At 29.4% G+C, this 20,834-nt stretch overlaps 2 protein-coding genes across 2 annotated transcripts; both read right to left on the bottom strand.

Annotated features, from left to right (window-relative positions):
• Positions 1-1,980: 1,980 nt before the first annotated feature.
• Positions 1,981-4,849, bottom strand: LOC107892617 (phospholipase A I). Its single transcript, XM_041076259.1, is given in 11 exon segments — positions 1,981-2,250; positions 2,334-2,472; positions 2,557-2,693; positions 2,772-2,940; positions 3,021-3,185; positions 3,273-3,394; positions 3,487-3,747; positions 3,811-3,973; positions 4,080-4,328; positions 4,390-4,485; positions 4,488-4,849. Coding segments are annotated over 11 exon segments (1,779 nt in total). The 5' UTR covers positions 4,605-4,849; the 3' UTR covers positions 1,981-2,089.
• A 3,001-nt stretch (positions 4,850-7,850) lies between these two features.
• Positions 7,851-11,390, bottom strand: LOC121206072 (phospholipase A I). Its single transcript, XM_041076260.1, has 12 exons — positions 11,347-11,390; positions 10,953-11,184; positions 10,631-10,843; positions 10,312-10,554; positions 10,072-10,234; positions 9,744-10,004; positions 9,524-9,645; positions 9,072-9,236; positions 8,724-8,916; positions 8,494-8,630; positions 8,287-8,425; positions 7,851-8,185 (listed from the first exon to the last, which is right to left on the bottom strand). The coding sequence occupies exons 3-12, from the start codon at positions 10,841-10,843 to the stop codon at positions 8,037-8,039; spliced, it is 1,785 nt and encodes a 594-aa protein (XP_040932194.1). The 5' UTR covers positions 10,953-11,184; positions 11,347-11,390; the 3' UTR covers positions 7,851-8,036.
• Between the last annotated feature and the right edge of the window lie 9,444 nt (positions 11,391-20,834).

A 20,834-nucleotide genomic window follows, 5' to 3' on the forward strand; every position in this document is an offset into this window, starting at 1 on the left:
AATTGCTTCAAAATATAAAAAATTTATATTTCATATATCAAAATACTAACAATATTTTTTTAAATTTTTATTAAAATATTATAATATAAATAAACTTTAACATCATTTCAAATATATACATGTTTTAACATAAATATTTTATTTCTTACAAACACTTTTTAACAACAATACAAAATACTTAAAATCTCAAATAAAAAAATTTAACCCTGGCATTATTTTGCCATTAATGACAATTTTTTATCTCATAAGCAATGCAAACAACAATGCTAATTAAAAGGGCACACACGGACACAGTGGCCTTAACTTCAATCTTCTTTGAATTTTTAAATTCTTTTTACATATTTATAATTTAATTTTTTTACCTTAAATTGAAAATAATCATAAATAAAATTTAGTTCTCAACATCTATGATATTTTTATAGTTAAATTTAATCATTTACCTTTTAAAAAAAATCAAATCATTTTTTTAAATGGAAATGATTATTAAATTGTTAAATTTTTAATGATGTTAGTATCACAACCTACATGTTAGTTCACGTGTACTTCATGCTAACATGATGTTATTTGTATTATATGTCACATCAAAGAATAATTTTAAAATGATATAAATATAATTTTAAAAAAAATATAAAAAGTTAATAAAAATTCAAAAAAGAACATGAAATATACGAAGATTGTTATGCAAACTGCCATATTTAAAAATTTAAAATTTTTGTTATAATTCTGTTAAAAAAATACTAATTCGATTTTTTGAAAGGTTGAAAGCAAAATTTAATTTAAAAAAATAATAAATTAACAAAAATATAAATTTCGAGGACTAAATTTAGCATTATACCTTAAAAACAAAATACATGATTTTGGCTTACTGTGGTACTATCCTTCTCAACTCAAGTTCAACTATGGTTATTTGAATTGGACGAGCTAGCCAGGTCGAGAATAAACTAATTTATCGGTCCGAACTTGTTGAGTAAGGAAATGGTTGAACTGGATGATTGAATTTTTTTAAAAATATTTTTATGATTTTCTTAATATTTATTTAATTAAACCGGTCAGGTTTTTTGGATTGATAAATTGATAACTTAACCAATTTTACCACTAATTAAAATTTTAAAATCTTGAACTAGGGGCGTTATCAGTTTGGTTTGGTTGGGTTGTTTCGATTTTTTTTTAAATGTCCATAATTTGATTTTGTCCGGTTCTTGATTTTTCTATATTAAATTTTGGTTTTGGATAAACATAATTTGACAAAATGAGGTTTATTTTATGGGTTTTGAATATTATTTGATAAACTTTCAAAAAAAAGAATTCATAAATATTTGAATAAATTTTAAATTATTTTCATTGTTTTAAATAGAACATAATTATTTTTATATCATAAAAACTTAAAATTGAATATATGTTTAATAACAAATATATTTCAATTCGATTTCAAGTTTTTAAATCGATTTTTGGTTTTCTGAAATTTCTTGACATAAGCTGTTCGGCCCCTACTAAAAAACAACGGTTGTTGGGTAATTAAAAAGAAGGTCCCAACTCTACAAATCCATGTGGGCCTAAAATATCTTTCAAATGCATTTTTCAATTGTGGGTCCAATTTTTCATTAAAAAATTTCTGGTCACTGTCTCTTTCAATTTTGAGCTTTTATCCCTAAAATAAATAACTTAAATCTCTTTCAATACAAAAAAAAAATGTTAAATGCAATGGTAACGAAGTAAAAAAAAATATTTTAAAGGATTAACTATGAATTATAAATTTTTAGAGAGTTAAAATGTAATTTTATAAAGTTTTTAAAAATTTAAATGATAAATTTATCATTTTAGGGAGACCAAAATTTTTTTAGCGCATTATATTAATCCAATATATATATAAAATCTTGTTTAATTTTTTAAACGAAAACATGTGATTTTATTGAAAAGATTTAATAAGTTTTTTCTGTTTCAATAATACAAGAATTTTGGATTAAATTATTTCTGAGTGTATAATTGAAGGAGGTGTTGAGTATATTTATTGTAAATTCAAAAGAGGCAACATAATAAGACAGTTCCATCGTCTTGTACTGATCCGACCAGACAAAGATCAAGTGTTTTTTTATTTCTCAGTATCCCTATTAGCAGAGGCTTGAACCAGTGTTTCACATGCTATATTAAAGTATTCCGAATTATTTTCAATGTAATCTTTTGTAGCAGCTTCCAACTTCTGCCAAACTGCTGGATCAGTCTCGTCCAGCTTCATGTCACAACGTTCATCCACTGCAACATTATATCGTATACCAAAACTTCATTATCAAGGATTACATTCGAATACAGTTATGGATACATCCCGGGATTCTTACCTGGATTGAACCGGAAGTAACGGATCTTGGGGTGCATAGGCAACAATGTATTCAGTGTTTCCTCGACTCGGTCCACCGAGCATGCGCTCTCAATCAGCACTTGCCCTGCATCTAGACATCGCCAACCGCCTTTTCGTGCCTGCAACGGAGGAGATAGATAACTCGTAAAATCGATGGCATGGAGTAATGGCTCATTAACCACACAATTCTGATAGGCAGTTACCTTAGTAGGTACGGAACCAGAACCAACGGAAACTAAACAGTCAATTTTAGTATCAGGCCATAGAAGTTGTGCTTCTCTCATTGAAATGATTGCCGGATTATTCGCCATTAAACCACCATCTCGCCACCGGTATACATCTATATAAGAAATGTAACAAGCTTAGGCAAATTTTAAACAAAATTGTATACTAAAAACCAGCAGAAAATAAAAAATACCATCTGAGAAATCATCTAGATAATATGGGGCAGCACAAGATGCTCTTATAGCTTGCCATAGTTGGTATTTACAGCTTCCGATGAGACCACTTTGTTTGTGGCTAACCCGAGCGGTGGTTCCTGAACTTTCAGATGTCACACAAGGTGCCTCCGGTGTTCCCACGGGGTACTGCACATTAAGAATGTATAAATGCATACATTCTGCCATAATGGATGACAAAATAGCAACAGCAACTCTTGACCTCGAACCTGATAATTACGGAATACGAATGGCTGAGCGGGCATAACACTCACTAAAGTCGAGATGAGACAGACTTTTGGAATGTTCTTCACAGCAGACTCGATTAGTCGGTCATCACCATCCTCATCGGCACACAAGTCCTTTAACAACCTCTCTAACTTATCTGGATTGTGCTGCAAATAGTTTCACATGGTCACTAAACATTGTCAAGTAACTCTATCGACATGAATTCGCATATGGTGAAACGAGAAAACTCATACTTTGGATCCTTTTGCAACAACTCTGAAACTTTGTGATGAGCTTTTGTAAAGTTGGTCCAACTTTTCTTTCCAAGTTGCAGAATTGTTATCCTTCCGCACAGGTTCGGAGAAAACGACTTTTCCTACAAATTCAAAAAAGGATAATAGAGTAAACAAAGTGAAACTACAGCTACATATGAACAAATGGTTCATTATGCAGATCATATATAGTTACCGAAATTTTTGTATATTTCTTCCAATCGGTACGCGCTCATCGACTTAATACTAAGTGCAGCAGCGTAAATGCCACCGGTTGATGTCCCACATATAAGGTCAAATAGCTCATGCATTCGTTTTCCGGTTCTGTTCTCGATCTCCTCAAGGATCTGCACAGTTGCAAGACCTTTCATGCCACCTCCATCCAACGATAGTATGCGAATGCCTCGTTTTGGTATCTGTCTCCCTCCAATAGCGCATCGCAAGCTCTCATTCTCTCCTACAAAAGAACATAATATGATGATCCCATGATGTAAAGATTCTCAAAATCCAAGAAACATACCAAGAATTGCCAAAGCACGAGCTGCAGCTTTATTTACTCGTGGGTCGGGCGTGGCCGTCAGCTGCACAAGAAGTTCCCTCAAGCCTTCGACAGCGACAAGTTCATGACGATTCTCCGGACAGAATCCCAAATTCCCAACAGCTAACAAAGCAAGCCTTTGCACCTGATTGAAAACAAAAGGTTCATTCATCATGCATAAACATAACAATTCAAGAATCAATAGAAGAGAATCAATAAAAAAAATCAGAAAGTTATTATTAGTTTATTACCTCTGGGTTTTTATGAACGCAAAGTACTTTTAATGAACTAAGAACATCATTGGTTACCACCATCTCAGCTATGGTATCTGATCTAATAGCCAATGTGACCACAACTTGCAGCACTGAAACCAGATTTTCTGAGACAGAAGAGACCATTAAAACAGCTCCAATAGGTTGCATGATGTCGCATTTCATTAACTTCATTGCCACGGAAACATCAGCAGCAAGTGTGGATAAAGAAGAACAAGCTTGTCGGACCTGACAATATAAGCCGTAAAAAAGCAGACTATGAAACAGAGAACAAGAACATGGAACTTACCACATGGTAGTTGTCGTTGCTTATCATGCTAATGAGCTGCCGTACTGGTTCATCATCTTTACCAACGAGTACACGGTTCCCAACGTCTTGGAGTATTACCTTGGATACTGCAGAGGGCCAGAGGCTATAAAGGGATAATAAGGGAATCTGAAAATGAAAGAGCAAAAGGCACCCAACTTGTGTCCAGATGCAGCAAAATATGAAGTGTTCTCCATCTGCAACACCAACACAACACAACCGGTATTTGCACCGACTCCACCGTCGTGATCCGCCGCGATGCCACCCCACACCGGGTCTACAACCTCCTATATTGTAAACCCAAGAATCTAGATCTTTGAGTTCGTGTTGAAGAATCAAGGGTTGTATAAATAAGGGAAATTGGAGGAAGCTAAGAGGGTGCTTAAAGATTATGGTGAAACGTTTATTTTACATTTCACGGTGATGATTTTTGAGACTGTTAAAAGTGTTTGTCAATGATATCATATATATCAAAAGAAACAACAGAGCTTTCTTGTGGTACCAAAAAAAATATGGGTAAAAATTCTTTCAAAACTTCGAAATTGAGTAAATTAAACTTTTTAAAAAAATTAGACTAATTTAATTTTTATTAATTTTAAAAGTATATAATTAAAGATAATTAATCTTGAGATTAATGATTTTTGCATATAACTTTAATTAATATAATAACAAATTTAATTCTCAAAATGTAATCATTCTGTTTACGTGGCTTTGATTTAACAAATTTAGTCTACAATATTTATGTAAATACTGAGGCTAAATTTGTTAATTTTTTAGAATTAAAATTAAATTAAAAAATATATAAATATTAAGAACTAAATTTATTATTTTACTAATGAAAACTATGTGATTAATTGTCTGATTTTTAAAAACAATAAGGATTAAATTGCTCCGAACTTTTAAGAGAAACCAATTTACTTAATTTTAAAATTGAGAATTACTAGGGGTTGTTTTACCAAAAAAAAAAAACTGTTTTGGGAATGGAGCTTTTGTTTCTAAGTCAATTTGTTTAGAAGGTCATTGTACTATGTATTTTTGTCAAGTTTAGTCTTTTATGGTAATTTGATATTTTTAGTAGTTTAAATATTCCATAAGTCCTTGTACTTTTAATAAATTTAGAATTTAGTTCTTGTACTTTTATTTTCAGAAAATTAGTCCCTCTTTTTTTCTGATTTCAAAATTTAGGTTCAGTTATTAACATTATTATTTTTTTGTTAAATTTATTTATGGGACATTCTAAAATAAAAAAAATCACTTAATAGCCATATAATAATAAAAAAAAGACATTGTAATGAATTTGAATTTTAAAAAATAATTTTAACAGCATTTAGTCTTTTTTTAATTATAATTTGATATTTTTAGTAAGTTAAAAATGCCATGCTATAAGTCCCTGCATTCTTCACAAATTTAAAATTTAGCCCATGTACTTTTATTTCTAAGAATCTATTCATTTACTTTTTAGATTTTAAAATTTAAGTCCAATTGTTAAAACTTGTAAATCTTTTTTGTTAAATTTATTAACGTGATATTTTGAAATAAAAAATATACTCACTTAATAACTATGTAACTTAAAAAAGATATCCTAATGAACTTAAATTTAACAAAATAATGTTAATAATGTTAACTACTAAAACTAAATCTTGAAATATGAAACGTAGAGAAAATAAATTCCTAAAAATAAAAATACAAGGACTAAATTATAAATTAAGAATAAAGTAGAATGAAATATTTAACCTTTTAAGTTCTCTACTTTTTGAAATATATATTTTCAACTAATCAAACTTTTTTTTCATTAATTCCATGAAAGAATTTGATTTTAACTTATTTTAAAATTGGTGAGGTTTTATAGTTAGACAAATATTATATACTTTGTTTTTATCTTTTTTTAAATATGAAAAAGAAACTTTGTAATTATAAAAAAAAAAGGTTACAATGTATATGTTACGTTTAGAAAAATAAGTGGTAAGAATTTAGTTTTAACAAAATTAATCCCTTGAAAATACATATAAAAGAAACTATAGTTAGAATAATGGTAAGGAAAAGGACATGAGACGTTTGAACACATTAATTGTTCAATTTAATACTTATAATAATTAATTTAGAATAAAACATGTAATCTGAGCAAGTTGGAAAATGAAATTGGTTGGGTGTTTAATGTTGGATTCATTGATGGAAGTCAAGATGCAATCACTTTCTCCTTGCTTTATGGAAAGGTAAGGTTGAATGAATGAATGAGACAAATTGGCTGGTTGGTTGGTGTGGTAATGGTGTGTGGGCTAATGGTCAGGCTATGTCACATTAATGTGCTTTGGAACAAGTAAATAATTGTGTGGGTCTAAATTTGTAAACAAATCATTCAATTTCGTAATTATTTTTTTATTGGGTCTAAATTAAATAATTATTTTTATGTTGAGATTTAATTTTTTTTTAAAGTTAATTAATGAATTTAACAATTGTTTCTATATTGAAACTTAAACTTAGTACTTATTCTTATATTGAGACATAAACTTTAAAATTTTTAAAGAGAATATCCAAGACTAACCTAATATATATATATATCAAAAGTAATTTAGCCTGTAGCTCAAACCAAACCAAAACCTTTCCTAAAATGGGATTTAGAACACTTAAAATATTGGTGATTAAAGTTTTGCATGAGTCATGATTTTGGAGTTTAGTGTTGATATCAAAAGCTAAAAGGTGAAGTTTAGTAAATAATTTGCATTATTTAAGTTTTGGTTGATTGTTATTGAATTTCGGATTTAAATTTAGAATCTTTATATTTCAATTAAACCAAATTTAGGAAAAATCTTTTCTAACATTCCCTTTTTACCTATTTTATTTTAAACATGGGGTTAGGATTTATAGATATAAAATTTAGGATTTTAAACATGCTAAGATTATAGAATTCTAAGAGTTAGGGTTTAGATTTTTATAAAATGTATTATTTAAGGCGCAGGGTTTTAGGGTCTACAAATTTAGAGTTTGTATAATAAAAATACAAATTATAAGTAAACTTATATGTATAAAATTTTAATATTAAATATTAAAAAATTGCTAAAAAAGAAAAATTAATGGCTTTAACATGTATCATTACCCTATTATTTATTACCAAAATTTCCTAAAAGATGATATTATGATGATTTATTTTTCTTAACAAAAATTCCAGCTGGTCCTTATGATTTGGATTTTTTTTTTCTTTTATGAAAATTCTAATTTTTTAAATGTCCCTAATGATACAAACACAGTGAGGAATTTTGAACATGAAAGGTAAAATATGGTGAATAAAAAGAACATGATTATCCTAATAATAACAAAAGGATAATATTATGTGACAGGGTATAGTTTACAAAATTTACATTTTTTTGAAACTTAATATTCGGAACTTCCAAAAAAAAACCAAAAGTTAACACTGATTTAATTCAGAGTTTCTGCAAATAAATAAATAAATAATAAAGTTTTTTTTTTTATTACTGCTCTCATCTGATTCATCACAAAGAGGTCTCAGATGTTTTTTTCTTATTCCCTCTCTCTTCATCTACGTAATACGATTTACAACATTTATATCTTTTACACTGTAACAACAAAATACATGATTGGTTGTTGAGATTTATATTTATAACTCTCTCCACTTACGCATTTTTAAATGGTGCAACAAGTCTTTCACAAGCATCCTTGAAAGTTTCCGAATTGTTATCGATGTAATCCTTCGTTGCAGCTTCCAACTTTGCCCAAATTGTTGGATCCGTCTCATCCAGCTCCATGTCACATCGTTCATCCACTGCAACCAGGGACATCCGTTTTACACATAATTATTCATTTTTGCCCACGGTTGTAATGAATCTCGAATGCGGAATGGTACAAGGAAGTAAGAATTCGTACCTGGATTGAACCGGAAGTAATGGATCTCAGGGTGCATAGGTAACAGCGTCCTTAAAGCTTCCTCTGCATGATCTACAGAGCATGCACTCTCGATCAGCACTTGCCCTGCATCTAGATATCGCCAACCACCTTTTCGAGCCTACAATGGAGATACTCATAAGTATATGGCATGAAGTAACGGCGCACACAAAAAGAAAAAAAGGTTACCTTAGTAGGCAAAGAGCCAGATCCAATTGAAACTATACAATCAATTTTAGTATCAGGCCACAGAAGTTGTGCTTCTCGTATGGAGAAGATAGTTGGATTGTTTGCCAATAGAGCACCGTCAAGCCAACGGTATACACCTATGTAAAACATATCTTAACTTAATATAAAGGTTGAGAAGCTTAGACATACTTGAGAATTAATTGTTAACATAATCGAGCAGAAGAAATTACCATCGGAAAAGTCATCAAGATAATATGGAGCAGCACAAGATGCTCTTATAGCTTCCCACAAAAGATGTTTACAACTTCCAACAAAAGCACTTCGTTTGCAGCCAACCTGGGTACCCGTAGTTGGAGATCCTAGCATAGTGGTTCCTGAACTTTTAGACGTCACAATAGGCACCTCGGGCGTTCCAACAGGGTACTGCACATTAAGAAATATAAACATATAAACAAACTACTACATCTACTAAGATATTACCATATTGGATGATAAACTAGTCTACTTATATCTAGAGGGCCAACATAATACTTGAACTCAATTAGATATTATCAAAAAAGGAACAGTTGACCTCAGACCTGATAATTGCGGAATATAAAAGGTTGCGCAGGCGTAACACTCGCTAAAGTTGACACGAGAAAAACTTTCGGAATGTTTTTCACAGCAGTCTCAATTAATATGTCATCACCATCCTCATCAGCACACATGTCCTGTAGCAACTTCTCTAACTTTTCTGCATTGTGCTGCAATACTAAATGTTAAAAGTGTGTTTCTGAAAGAAAAGGCTACTTTGAAAGGTGAACAAACAGGCATTTGAAGTATCGACCTTACCATGCCGAAATACCTCTAATAAAAATAAGAAATAAGTTGCAGCAGGTGTGATCACAATGTTTGGGATATAATTTCATATAATTATTCATCCATCTTCATGCACACATGTACATACATTTTCAAGGAAAACATGAACGGAACACTAGCAGTATCCAATAAATAAGCACAAATTCAAATACAATAGAAGAAAGATTCATACTTTAGATCCTTTTGCAACAACTCTGAAACTCTGTGATGAACTTTTATAAAGCTGGTCCAACTTGTGTTTCCAAGTTGCGGCTTCATTTTTCTTTTTCACAGGTTCAGAGAAAACAACTTTCCCTACAAAGTCAAAACAGGGAACACTATAAACAAAGTGAACTACAAGTATATATACAGTGTTGATGAATAATGATTCTTTATGCAGAGCATATAGTTACCAAGATTTCTGTATATTTCTTCCAATTGGTCTGAGCTCATCAATTTAATACCAAGCGCAGAAGCGAAAATGCCACCCGTTGATGTCCCACATATAAGGTCAAATAGCTCATGCATTCGCTTTCCCGTTCCCCTTTCAATTTCTTGAAGGATCTGCACAGTTGCAAGACCTTTCATGCCACCTCCGTCCAACGAAAGTATGCGTATGCCTGTTTTCGGTACCTGTCTCCCTTTAATAGCACGGCGCAAGCTTTCATTTTCTCCTACAAAATAACATAATACGATGATCCTATGATCTAAATATACCCAAATCAAATCCAAGAAACATACCAAGAATTGCCAAAGCACGAGCTGCAGCTTTATTTACTCGTGGCTCGGGTGTAGCCGTCAGCCGCATGAGAAGTTCCCTCAAGTTTTCAGAAGTGACAAGAATGTTATAATTCTCTCGGCAAAAGGCCAAATTCCCAACAGATAGCAAAGCAAGCCTTTGCACCTGATTTCACATATAAAAGGCTAATTATATGCACAGCCTTTAAATATAAGAGAACCAATTAAAAAGCAGAAAGTTACCTCTGGGTTTTTATGGCCAAACAGTATCTCTAATGATTTCATAATATCATTACACAGCATCTTCTGAGCTACAGTATCAGACCCAAAGGCCAGTGTGACCACAACTTGCAGCACAGAGACCAGATCTTCAGGGGAAGGAGACCTCAAAACATGTTCAATTGGTTGCATGATGTCGCATTTTATTAACAATTCACTATGAAGATTACCAGCAAGATTTGATAAAGAAGAGCAAGCTTGTTCAACCTGACCATAAAAAAATGATAAATCAGAACAACAACGATAAATCACATGAAAAAAGAACAACGTATAAGCAACATACCGAACGGCGATTGTCACTGTTTAACATTCTTATGAGCTGCCTCACTGACTTCTCATCTTTACCAACAAGTAAACGGTTCCCCGGGTCTTGCATTATTAGCTTCGACACAGCAGAGGCTAACAATGGATGATAGGAAGTAGGAGAACGGAATATGAGGGAGAAAAAGGTACTGAGCCTGTGCTTAGATGCAACAAAATATGAACTATTCTCCATCTGCAAACACAAACAAAAGAAACAAAACACTTTTGATTATCGATTTATGCATAAGCATACAAAAAAAGAAAAAAAGAAAAAGAAGCTAATATTTGCTTTAACTTATTACCTTTTACGAGACAAAGCTTTCTTCAAAATCAACTCAAAAACGATGGCTTCACTTCACTCTTTCCACATACAGCATCCTCTGTTTCACTGAAAATCACGCGCCGCCGTCATCTTCAACCTCAAAAAACCTCCGATCGCAACCTCAAAAACCGATTCCTCCGTCGCGAAATCCCTCAATGAGGTGTTAAACAGTGCGTTGGGGGCCGTTGACGACGACGCCTCGGACGAAAATACTTAAAAAAAAAAAAGCAAAGGATAAGAAAGAAATAAATATGAAAATGGAGGAGTTTAGTTTGGAAAAAAAAGAAGGGTTTTGCATTAAATGTTGAATGTACTGATTCCCACTTATAATAAAAACAAATCAAAATTATGATCTGAGAGATGCTGTCACTCACTTGTGTCTGGTAAGACAATCAGTTGAGTATCATCCCACAATCCTTACATAATTCAATTTAATATTATTACATTGTCCATCTCTTTTTATTATAATGCACCATTTCCATTTCATTTTTTTATAATCACTTCCTAATGCTTTTTTATATTTCTAACCTTAACTGTATCTTGCAGTATTTATTATTTTTTTAATTACCAACAATTTTATTTTTTTATAAACATCACTATAAAATTATTGTAGTTTTTACACTTTTTCCTAACTAATATGTTAACGATTCAATCATTAACTTTATCAATATAATTATATTTGTTGTACATATAAATTTTCGAAATGCTAAATAATGAATGTGTTATCGGAGCAACGTTATATTCCATTACCAAAGCAACTCAAACTATCGTAATTAATTCCTTCAAAGCTAAACAGTGAATGTATTATAATTTTATAAAGTTTCGTGTTGTATAATTGTAGTGCACTTGATTTAAGTCTAATGAACTCACTTATATTTACTCGGGGTCATACAAGGTTAAACACGAAGTCAAGATACACATTTTAACTCAATTTGTCAAAATGAAAAGTTATGTTTCAAAACATATCTCTTCTATTTTGGATCTCTAGTTTTAAAGTGAGTTGCTTTAAGACAATAAAATTCATGTATTGGGACAAGTGTAAAATTACCTTAGGATTTTATTAGTCTACTAATTAGTTTGGGTAATATTTATAGATATTTTACTTATATTTTTTTGTGGAATTAGATATTACATATTTGGATAATATTTATATTCAAATATTTTAATTTTTATCTATAGTTGATATGGGTATTAACTTTTAGATATTCATTATTTAAATTCATATTTATTATACGAAAAAGTAAAGTGAATATTAACTTTCAATAACCATTAAAACAATGATTTAATATATGGTGCATTATCAGTGCACACATATCATGTACCATTACTCAATAATAAAATGATACATCATCATTAGTGTAAAATAAAAAATATTGAAGGACATAACTTTGTTAAACGTAATTAAATATTAATTATATTTTTATTTCTCTTTTGGGTCTTGGTTTTCAATTTTTGGCTTTTGAATTTTAAATTTCGGGTTTTAAGTTTTGATTTTTGAGTTTCGGTTTGATGCTTTTGTATTTATTTATATTTAATAATTATAATTAATATTTTTAAATAAAGTTATTTATATTTATTTTTAAACCTTTCAATATATATATTTTTTGTTTTGCACCAATGATAATGTATCATCTTATTATTAAGTAATAATGCTTGAAACCTATGCGTCGATAATGTATCATTATTCTCCTTTTTAAATATGTTGAATTTCATATTCAAATAAATATTTAACATCTTAATAAACAATTTGGTTAATACAATCTACACTATTAATAAAACTAAAATTAACATGCTTAAAAAATTAAACTGCGTTTAATAGATTTATAAATAAATTCTTTACCAATACACTAATAATAATCATTGAGTAAATTTAAAAAAAAATTAATTTTTAACATAAAATGTTTTCTCTCACCAAATTTGTGCATATAGATAATGCCATACGTTGCATTGGTATTACAAGTTAACTCGATATTTAATTTTTAAAATACATAATTTTAATATTAAATTTTCTTTTCACTAACTTGATAACTTTTTGACGTGCTATAGAAAAAGGTAATAACATGATGAACAATTGAAGTACATTTAATATTCTCAATATTATGTATTCACCTATTTTAATTTTTTTTACTCATAAGTTAAACTATTTATTTATTTATTTTAGTTTCGTATATATTACATATGTATTGTTATAATTATTAATTTGAAATAATATATTTTGTTATTTATTATATATTATTTTTAAATACATATTTAAATTTAAAATTTATGATTTCTATATGCATACACTATAGAATTTTTAGTATTAATAATTAAAATACTTCAAAATTTTAATAAAGTATAGTTATGTAATAATGGGGTGATTGGAATCTAAAACGTAATACTTTATTTAGACCAATGAACTCACATGTTCTCACCCTTTTTTTTTTCCTTTTACGCATTAAACTGTATTATATTTTATATATTTAGGGTAAACTACATCTTTAGTTCTAAATTATAGGTAAATTTTCATTTTAGTCACTTCACTAAAAAAGTTATAATTTGGTCAATAAAGTTTTCAAAACTATTATTATTTGGTCAATTGTTATTAAGTGACACTTTTTTAGTTGGTTTAATAACAATTTTAGATCCCAAAATTTATATTTTATATTAATTTGACCCTGATTCTATATAAATATTATAAAAATTCCTCAAAATTATTTAAAAAATTTAAAAATTCTAGAAAAATAAAATTTGAAAAATGTTGTTGAAGAACTAATATGTATGAAAAATAAGGAAAATTATCATTCAATACAAATTAAAAAGAGAACAAAAAAAAGTTAGATCATTACATATTTCTTCCGTGTTTTTCAAAATCAAATTAATAATATTTTCAAGTCAAGTTCCATGCCTTCGAAGAACATCTAGAACTAATATTACATAGGCTTATAAATTTGACTATGAAGTCATTTTCTAGCAAAAAAATACAAAATATGCCACAGAATTTTCTTTTCAAACTCAATTCAAAATTTTAATTCAATAAATTTATTTTTCAAAACCCAAATTGTAAAAAAAAAATGATATTCTAAATTTTTTCTTTTCTTGTAAGAAAAAAGTTATGGCAAAAAACAAAAGAGGTAAAAAAAATAGAACCAATTATTTTGCTTAATACTTTTTTAATGTTTTTTAAAGATTGGGTATTAGAGATTTTTATATAGCTAATACAAAGAGAAAATTTGGAGGGTTTAAAAAAAATTTCCTTCATTTTCTCTCACTTGATCTACTTTTGAAAATTTATCTACTCTTATTTTTATTTGTTTTTTGAATTTTTTAAATTTTTAAAAAAAATTTAAATTTTTATCATTTTACACGTAATCAAAGTAAAATTGATAGAAAACATACAACTTTAGTAATCGAATTGTAATTTATTTTTAGTTAAGTGACTAAAATAAAAATTTATCCATAATTTAATAATTAATGATGTAATTCACTCGTACTTATATATAATTAAGTCCTTTCACAATGGACACATGTTCATTTGTTTTTATCCTCTCTTTTTTTACATGAGAAGATTATTGGTAAATTTCAATTCAAATCCTTCTACTTTTTAGATTATAAGAATGATTAAATTTTAATTGATCTCTATATTTCGTTCTAAATTGAGATCTAAACCTATATACTTTAACTTTGACATAGTTTGATACCTTAATTTTTATAATGTTATTAGTTAGACTAAATACTTTATTCTAACTAAAATGATTATGTGAATTTTTAAGAATTGTTAGCATAATTAAAATTATTTATTAAATTCAAGTCCCTCAAAATACCATACCAATACAAAAGAATTCTAATAGTGTTAACAAATAGATCTAAATTTTTAAATTCAAAAAATGAAAAAAACTAAACTTCTAAAAATAAAAATATGAAAATTAAATTCTAAATATACGAACAACATAAAAATTCTGAGAAAATTATAACCTTTAAATTTGTACATTATTTAATAAAAAATAAGTGCATAAAAATCATACTAATTTATTATCAAATTAATTATAGAATTTTGGCACACTAAAGACGTGTTGGAAAGTCTGGCCAGAAGAAAAAAAAAAAAAGGAGACGTTGGAAAGGTCTTCAAACTGATACTTCAGCTTGAGTTTGGTGGCATTATGATTTGCGATAAATGGAAAGCCCATCATTAGCATTCAACTTTCAAGAAATATAAATTTATCGGCAAAAAATGGCGTAAAGGCCCTTTTTTTAATTAATTAGGTTTTTAGGTATTTTTTAAATTAATTAGGTCTTTAGGTTGGTTTTAAAATTATTAAGAAAATAGATCGATTTAAATGAAAAACGTGTTTTGCTGGACAAGCTTATTATACAGGTGTTAGGAAAGCTCTTCCAGCTAGACGCTATTTCCAGCAATGGTAAAAAAATAACTGCTTTTTGAACATTGCCATGCCAATGGTACAAAATAAATATGCCAACGGTTAAATTTTTTTACCCTATAAATCCCCCTCAATTTTTTTTTTTAAATTCACATTCATCTCTCAACTCTCGCGACTCTCTCAACTCTCTCAAACCCTTTCAAGTCTCTCAACTCACTCGTTTTAAAATTTTTGATTTTAATTTAAAAATATTATTTTTTTAATTATCTCGTTTTTATTTGTTCAAATCGATTTCTCACGAACGGCTGTCTCTCTAATTCGTTTCGACGACATGCATATTTTTGCTACCTAATTAGCAATGGTAAGCCAAAAATTTTAAATTTCGTTAATTTCAATAATGTTAAATTTATTTTTTTTAATTTGAAATTGTTCTTATTGTGCAAATAGGTGGATGATCATGTTCTGGAGTGCTTCACTCATAATATGGGAAAGCTTGCGATCCCTAAAATTCGTGGCCACTTGTAAGCAGCTGGATTCTTACAGCATCTCGCATGTCTAGGGGCTGCAAACTCGATTTGGCACTAATCAACGTGTTGGTGGAAAGATGGAGGCCTGAAACACACACTTTCCACCTTCCATGCGGCGAGTGCATTGATAAACCATAATATATACATATTTTTACCCCATGCTTGGCATATTTATGGATGATTTTTCCTTAGTTTTATTGAATTCGATGCTCCTAATCCTTTAAATTCATGTTTTACACTTAGGCGAGCATAGGAAGGCGAAAAGAGCAAGAAACGGGCCAAAAACGGACAAAATAGGCCTAATTCAGCTTAGTACACGGCCTAGGCACTTCTACACGGGTGAGCCACACGCCCGTGTGTGACACACGGGTAGACCACACGCCCGTGTGTCATGGCCGTGTCGACATTAATCCAAGTCAGAATTGTACACGGCCTGAGCCCCTTCACACTGGCGTGGCACACGGCCGTGTCCCTGTTGAGCCTAAGTTAATTTTACTCGGAAAAGGCTTATTTTGGGCGAATTTGGGCATTCCAAAGTCTATTTAAAGACCCTAGAAGAGGATTAAAGGGACACGCAGAGTTGAAGGCAGAAAATACTCAAGGACATCCATCAAAATCACCTCAGAGGCAGGATCTACATCAAGACTAAAGATTTCCATTCAATTTCCAAGAAGTTCTTTGGGTTTGTTTATGCTTAATTGTTTTCCAAACTTTGAGATGTTTTCCATTATTATTATGAACTAAACTTCCTAAATACCTAAGGGAGATAAAACCTAAGACGGATGATCGCGTGATTTCGTGATAGATTTTAAATATTTATAATTAATCGTTCTTGAAACTAACTATTAGCGCGATGTAGGCAAGTGTACCTATCGAACAGTAGTATAGTTTTAGCAAGACCGGATTGTCGAACCCAAATGAGCTAAAAGTACTAGTAATGACTGCCTTTTTATTATCTAGCCTAAGAATAAGGGGGTTTTGTTTTCACTAACTAATTAACTAATCTAAGAATTCATAAAAAGTAGAATTGGGGGATTACTTTTGGAAAACGATTGAATTAAGAAAATGTAATGACCCGAATTTTTACAGTTATCAAAAAAGTGCATTTTCGGGTCTCTGTTTCTGAAAAATAGATTTGTAAATATTTATTAAAAATATTTACGAAGTTAAGAGAGTGATTAATTAAAGTTTAATGAAGCAAATTAGCTTAAATAAAGGATAATTAGATAAAAGGATTAAATTGAATGAAGTGTGAAAGTTTAATTATAGGATAAAGAAATTGAAAGGACTAAATAAGTAAATAAGCCAAAGGAGTTATGGCAAAAATAAAATACATGTGTAATAAGTATTATACATACATTTGTAATACATGTATGTATTTACTTATTATTTAAGTAAATAATTAATGTATTTATTATTATTAAATTGATATTATATGATGAATAGATTAAATAAAGACAAGTGTATGGTAATGATTTGGTACAAATGTATTAATAAAAAAATACATACATTTGTAATATATGTATTTGATATTAAACGGATATTTATTATTTAGTGAAAGATATTTATTAAATAAATAATTATATAATAATATATTTATATGATAAATAAATGTAAAATAACAAGTGTATGGTGGGGATGAAATACAAATGTAATAATATATGTGTGCCCAAGTGTAAAATAAATATTTGATATTAAGTAGATATTTAATAAAGTCATTATTATTATTATTGTTATTATATAATATATATATATAAAGTAAAACAAAAAGAAAAGAAGAAGAAGAGAGAAAATAGAGAATGAGACGAAACAGGGGAAAGAAAGGAGGGAAAGAAAAATAAAAGGAAAATTGAGGTTTTTGAAGCCTTAAGCTTTACTAGGTAAGTTAGGGAGTTAATGAATTTTTATGTGTTAATTAAGTTGAACAAAAAGATGAATTAAGGGCTAAATTGATAGAAATTCAAGTTAGAAATGAAGTAAGGATTGAATTGTAAAGTGATTCATAAGTTTTATGCTTTAAGGACTAAATTGAAAGAATTTAGAAATTATGGTTTTATGATGAAAAATAGATAATTATGTCTAAGTTTGGTTAAAAATTGAGTAGAAATAAAGTATGAATTAAGATAGAAAAGTAAGTGAATTTAGTTAGGATTAAATTGAAATTAAAGTAGAAAATCAACATTTTGCATTAAGACTGTTTGAGACAGCAGCAGTAGTTTAAGTTTGAAAAATCACAAAAAATTGTATAAATTGAATTAGAGGATGAATAAAATATGGAATTAAATCTTATTGAGTCTAATTTCTTATAGAAGAAACAATTTAAGCAATTGAATTGTAAATTATAAGATATAATGAGTTTTGTGAGACAAGGTCAGAATGAATTTGGGTTCCCCTGTTCTGACTTTGGAAAATAACCAAAAATTTAACAAAAATAATTAGAGGCTTAAAGTTGTATGTTTAGAATTCATAATGAGTCTATTTTCAGTATAAATCAACGAGAATATTATCTGAGTTCTGTACTGTGAGATAATTAATTTTTAGTGAAGAAGGGTCGGAACTGTTAGACAGCAGAATAGGGGTGAATTTAAAGAATAAACTGTACCTAATGGCTAAACTAAAAATTCTGAAAATTTTATGGTCATAATATATATGAGTCTAGTTTCAGGGAAAATTAACGGATCTTAATTTGGAGTTTCGTAGCTCGATTTATAAATAATTTAGTGATTATGACATAGATGGACAGCTTGAATATTCATAAAAGTAAATAATAAAAATTATAGATAATGTTACTTACAAGTGTGTTATATACACTAAGGATGTGGAATGGAGAGGAGGAGGAGGAAAAATATGTATGAATATTCATCTAGCATGGCTAATTTGCATGTTTTAGGCTCAGGGACTAAATTGAATAAAAGTAAAACTTTATGGTTAATTTTGTAAAAATGTCAAAAATGACCAAATTGCATGAAATGGATTATTATTTTATTATTTAAATTACAAAATTGAAAGAAATTATTAATTTAGTTTAAGATCGGGGGAAAACATGTTTTAGGGATTAAATTGAAAAGTGTTGAAATTATGGAAAATTCTGATATTTTATAGAATTCATGGTTTGTTATCAATATGTATGATAATAATATCTAGAAATAAGGATTAAATTTCAAGAATTTTATTTTCCTGACCCTAAGGATGAAATCGTCATTAATTAAAAGTTTAGGGGCAAAATGGTAATTTTTCCTAGAGCATTAATTAAATGCATTAGAATATGAAATGAATGAAAATGATGATCAAATTTATTTGTAAAGATCTGGACGACTCAAATATGAGACTTGATTGTGGAAAATAAAAGATATCGGATTAAAAAAATTATAAACACAAACAAGCAATGAGGTAAGTTCGTGTAACTTGAATTATATTCTTAAATGCTTGAAATGCATGTTTTTGATATGAATATGATTTGAATGTTCATTATATGAAATTTTATGAAACATTGACATATTTGATAAAAGAGAAAGAAATCCCGGTTGAATGAAAGGAAATTTCGATGGATCTCTGAGAAGGAATTGACGGTAAAAAGGATCTAGCCCGGACGGGTGATCCTATCCTGATGTAGCCCTCCCGAAGAATATGTGTAAAATGGATTTAGCCCGGACCTGTAATCTGAATTAGGGTCTAAATTTAGCCTAGATTGGTAATTCAGATCCAAGCTCATTAGAGTAATTGTCATTGCAGAGGATTTAGCCTGGACTGGTATTCCCGACAATACTCTATGAGTTTATATTACAGGGGATTTAGCCTGGACTGGTAATCCCACTGTAAGGATGAGGTTTGTGGGAGTGTGCTCTCTGATATGAAATGTGTAAGACCATGGTTGAAAGATACCATGGCAACGTGATATGAAATGAATAAGACTATGGTTGAAAGATACCATGGCAACGTGACATGAAAAGAATAAGACCATGGTTGAAAGATACCATGGCAACATGACAGAAAATGAATGAGTAAGACCATAGTTGAAAGACACTATGGCATCATGTTAAAGATAAATAAGACCGTGGATGGGAGACGCTATGACATCTATTGAACAATTGATATTCAGGTAATACTTATCAGATGACGAATGGTTATATGAAATGGTTGTGTGAAATGTTTATAAGAACTGGTCATATGGAAATATATGTACAAAATAGTTGTATGAAATAATTATGAAGATAAAAGAAACGAAATAAGTATAAGTACATGGAATATAATTTATGTCAAGTTTGATATAAACTATTACCGGAATAAATATACATAAAATATATGGAAATGATGGGCATGAAATATTGATATAATGAAATGAATGATATATGCTTATGAAGAAACGGTAAGAGCATGATATGTTTCATAACATGTACATATATGATTATCTTTGATATGTTGATACAAGGAAATTATGTAAGTTGAGACTATTATTAAACTCAAGTACGATATGTAGAGAAAATAAGTATATCAATGTTGAATTTAGATGAAATTTGTGCAAGTATACTAACAATGATGTTGTTTGACGCTTAGACAAGTGCCAAACTATTGATTGAACGGTAACATGTTTAATTATAAGGAGCATTGAAATAGTAAGTACTTAGATGAAAATAAAATTTAAGATTTTGCAAATTTTTTTTATAATCCCGATTTAATTCCTGCTGGTTTCTAATGTATGTTTGGGGCTTCGAGGACCCCATAGAGAGACGTTATGATTATTTCTAAAATATGAATAATAAATGACTAAGAATTATCTGAAAATGTTTAGTAAACTCCGGCAATGCCTCGTACCCTATTCCGGTAATAGATACGGGTAGGGGGTTTACATTTAGTGGTATCAGAGCTAACCGAGTTTAGCCGATTCTAGGATTAAGTCGAGTACTAAAAGGAGTCTAGAGGTACATGCCATAATTAAGTCGAAATTGAGTTGGGATCGGATGCTGATATATTTATTTG

Source organism: Gossypium hirsutum, chromosome A09 (genome assembly GCF_007990345.1).
Source record: "Gossypium hirsutum isolate 1008001.06 chromosome A09, Gossypium_hirsutum_v2.1, whole genome shotgun sequence".
Lineage (NCBI taxonomy): Eukaryota > Viridiplantae > Streptophyta > Magnoliopsida > Malvales > Malvaceae > Gossypium > Gossypium hirsutum.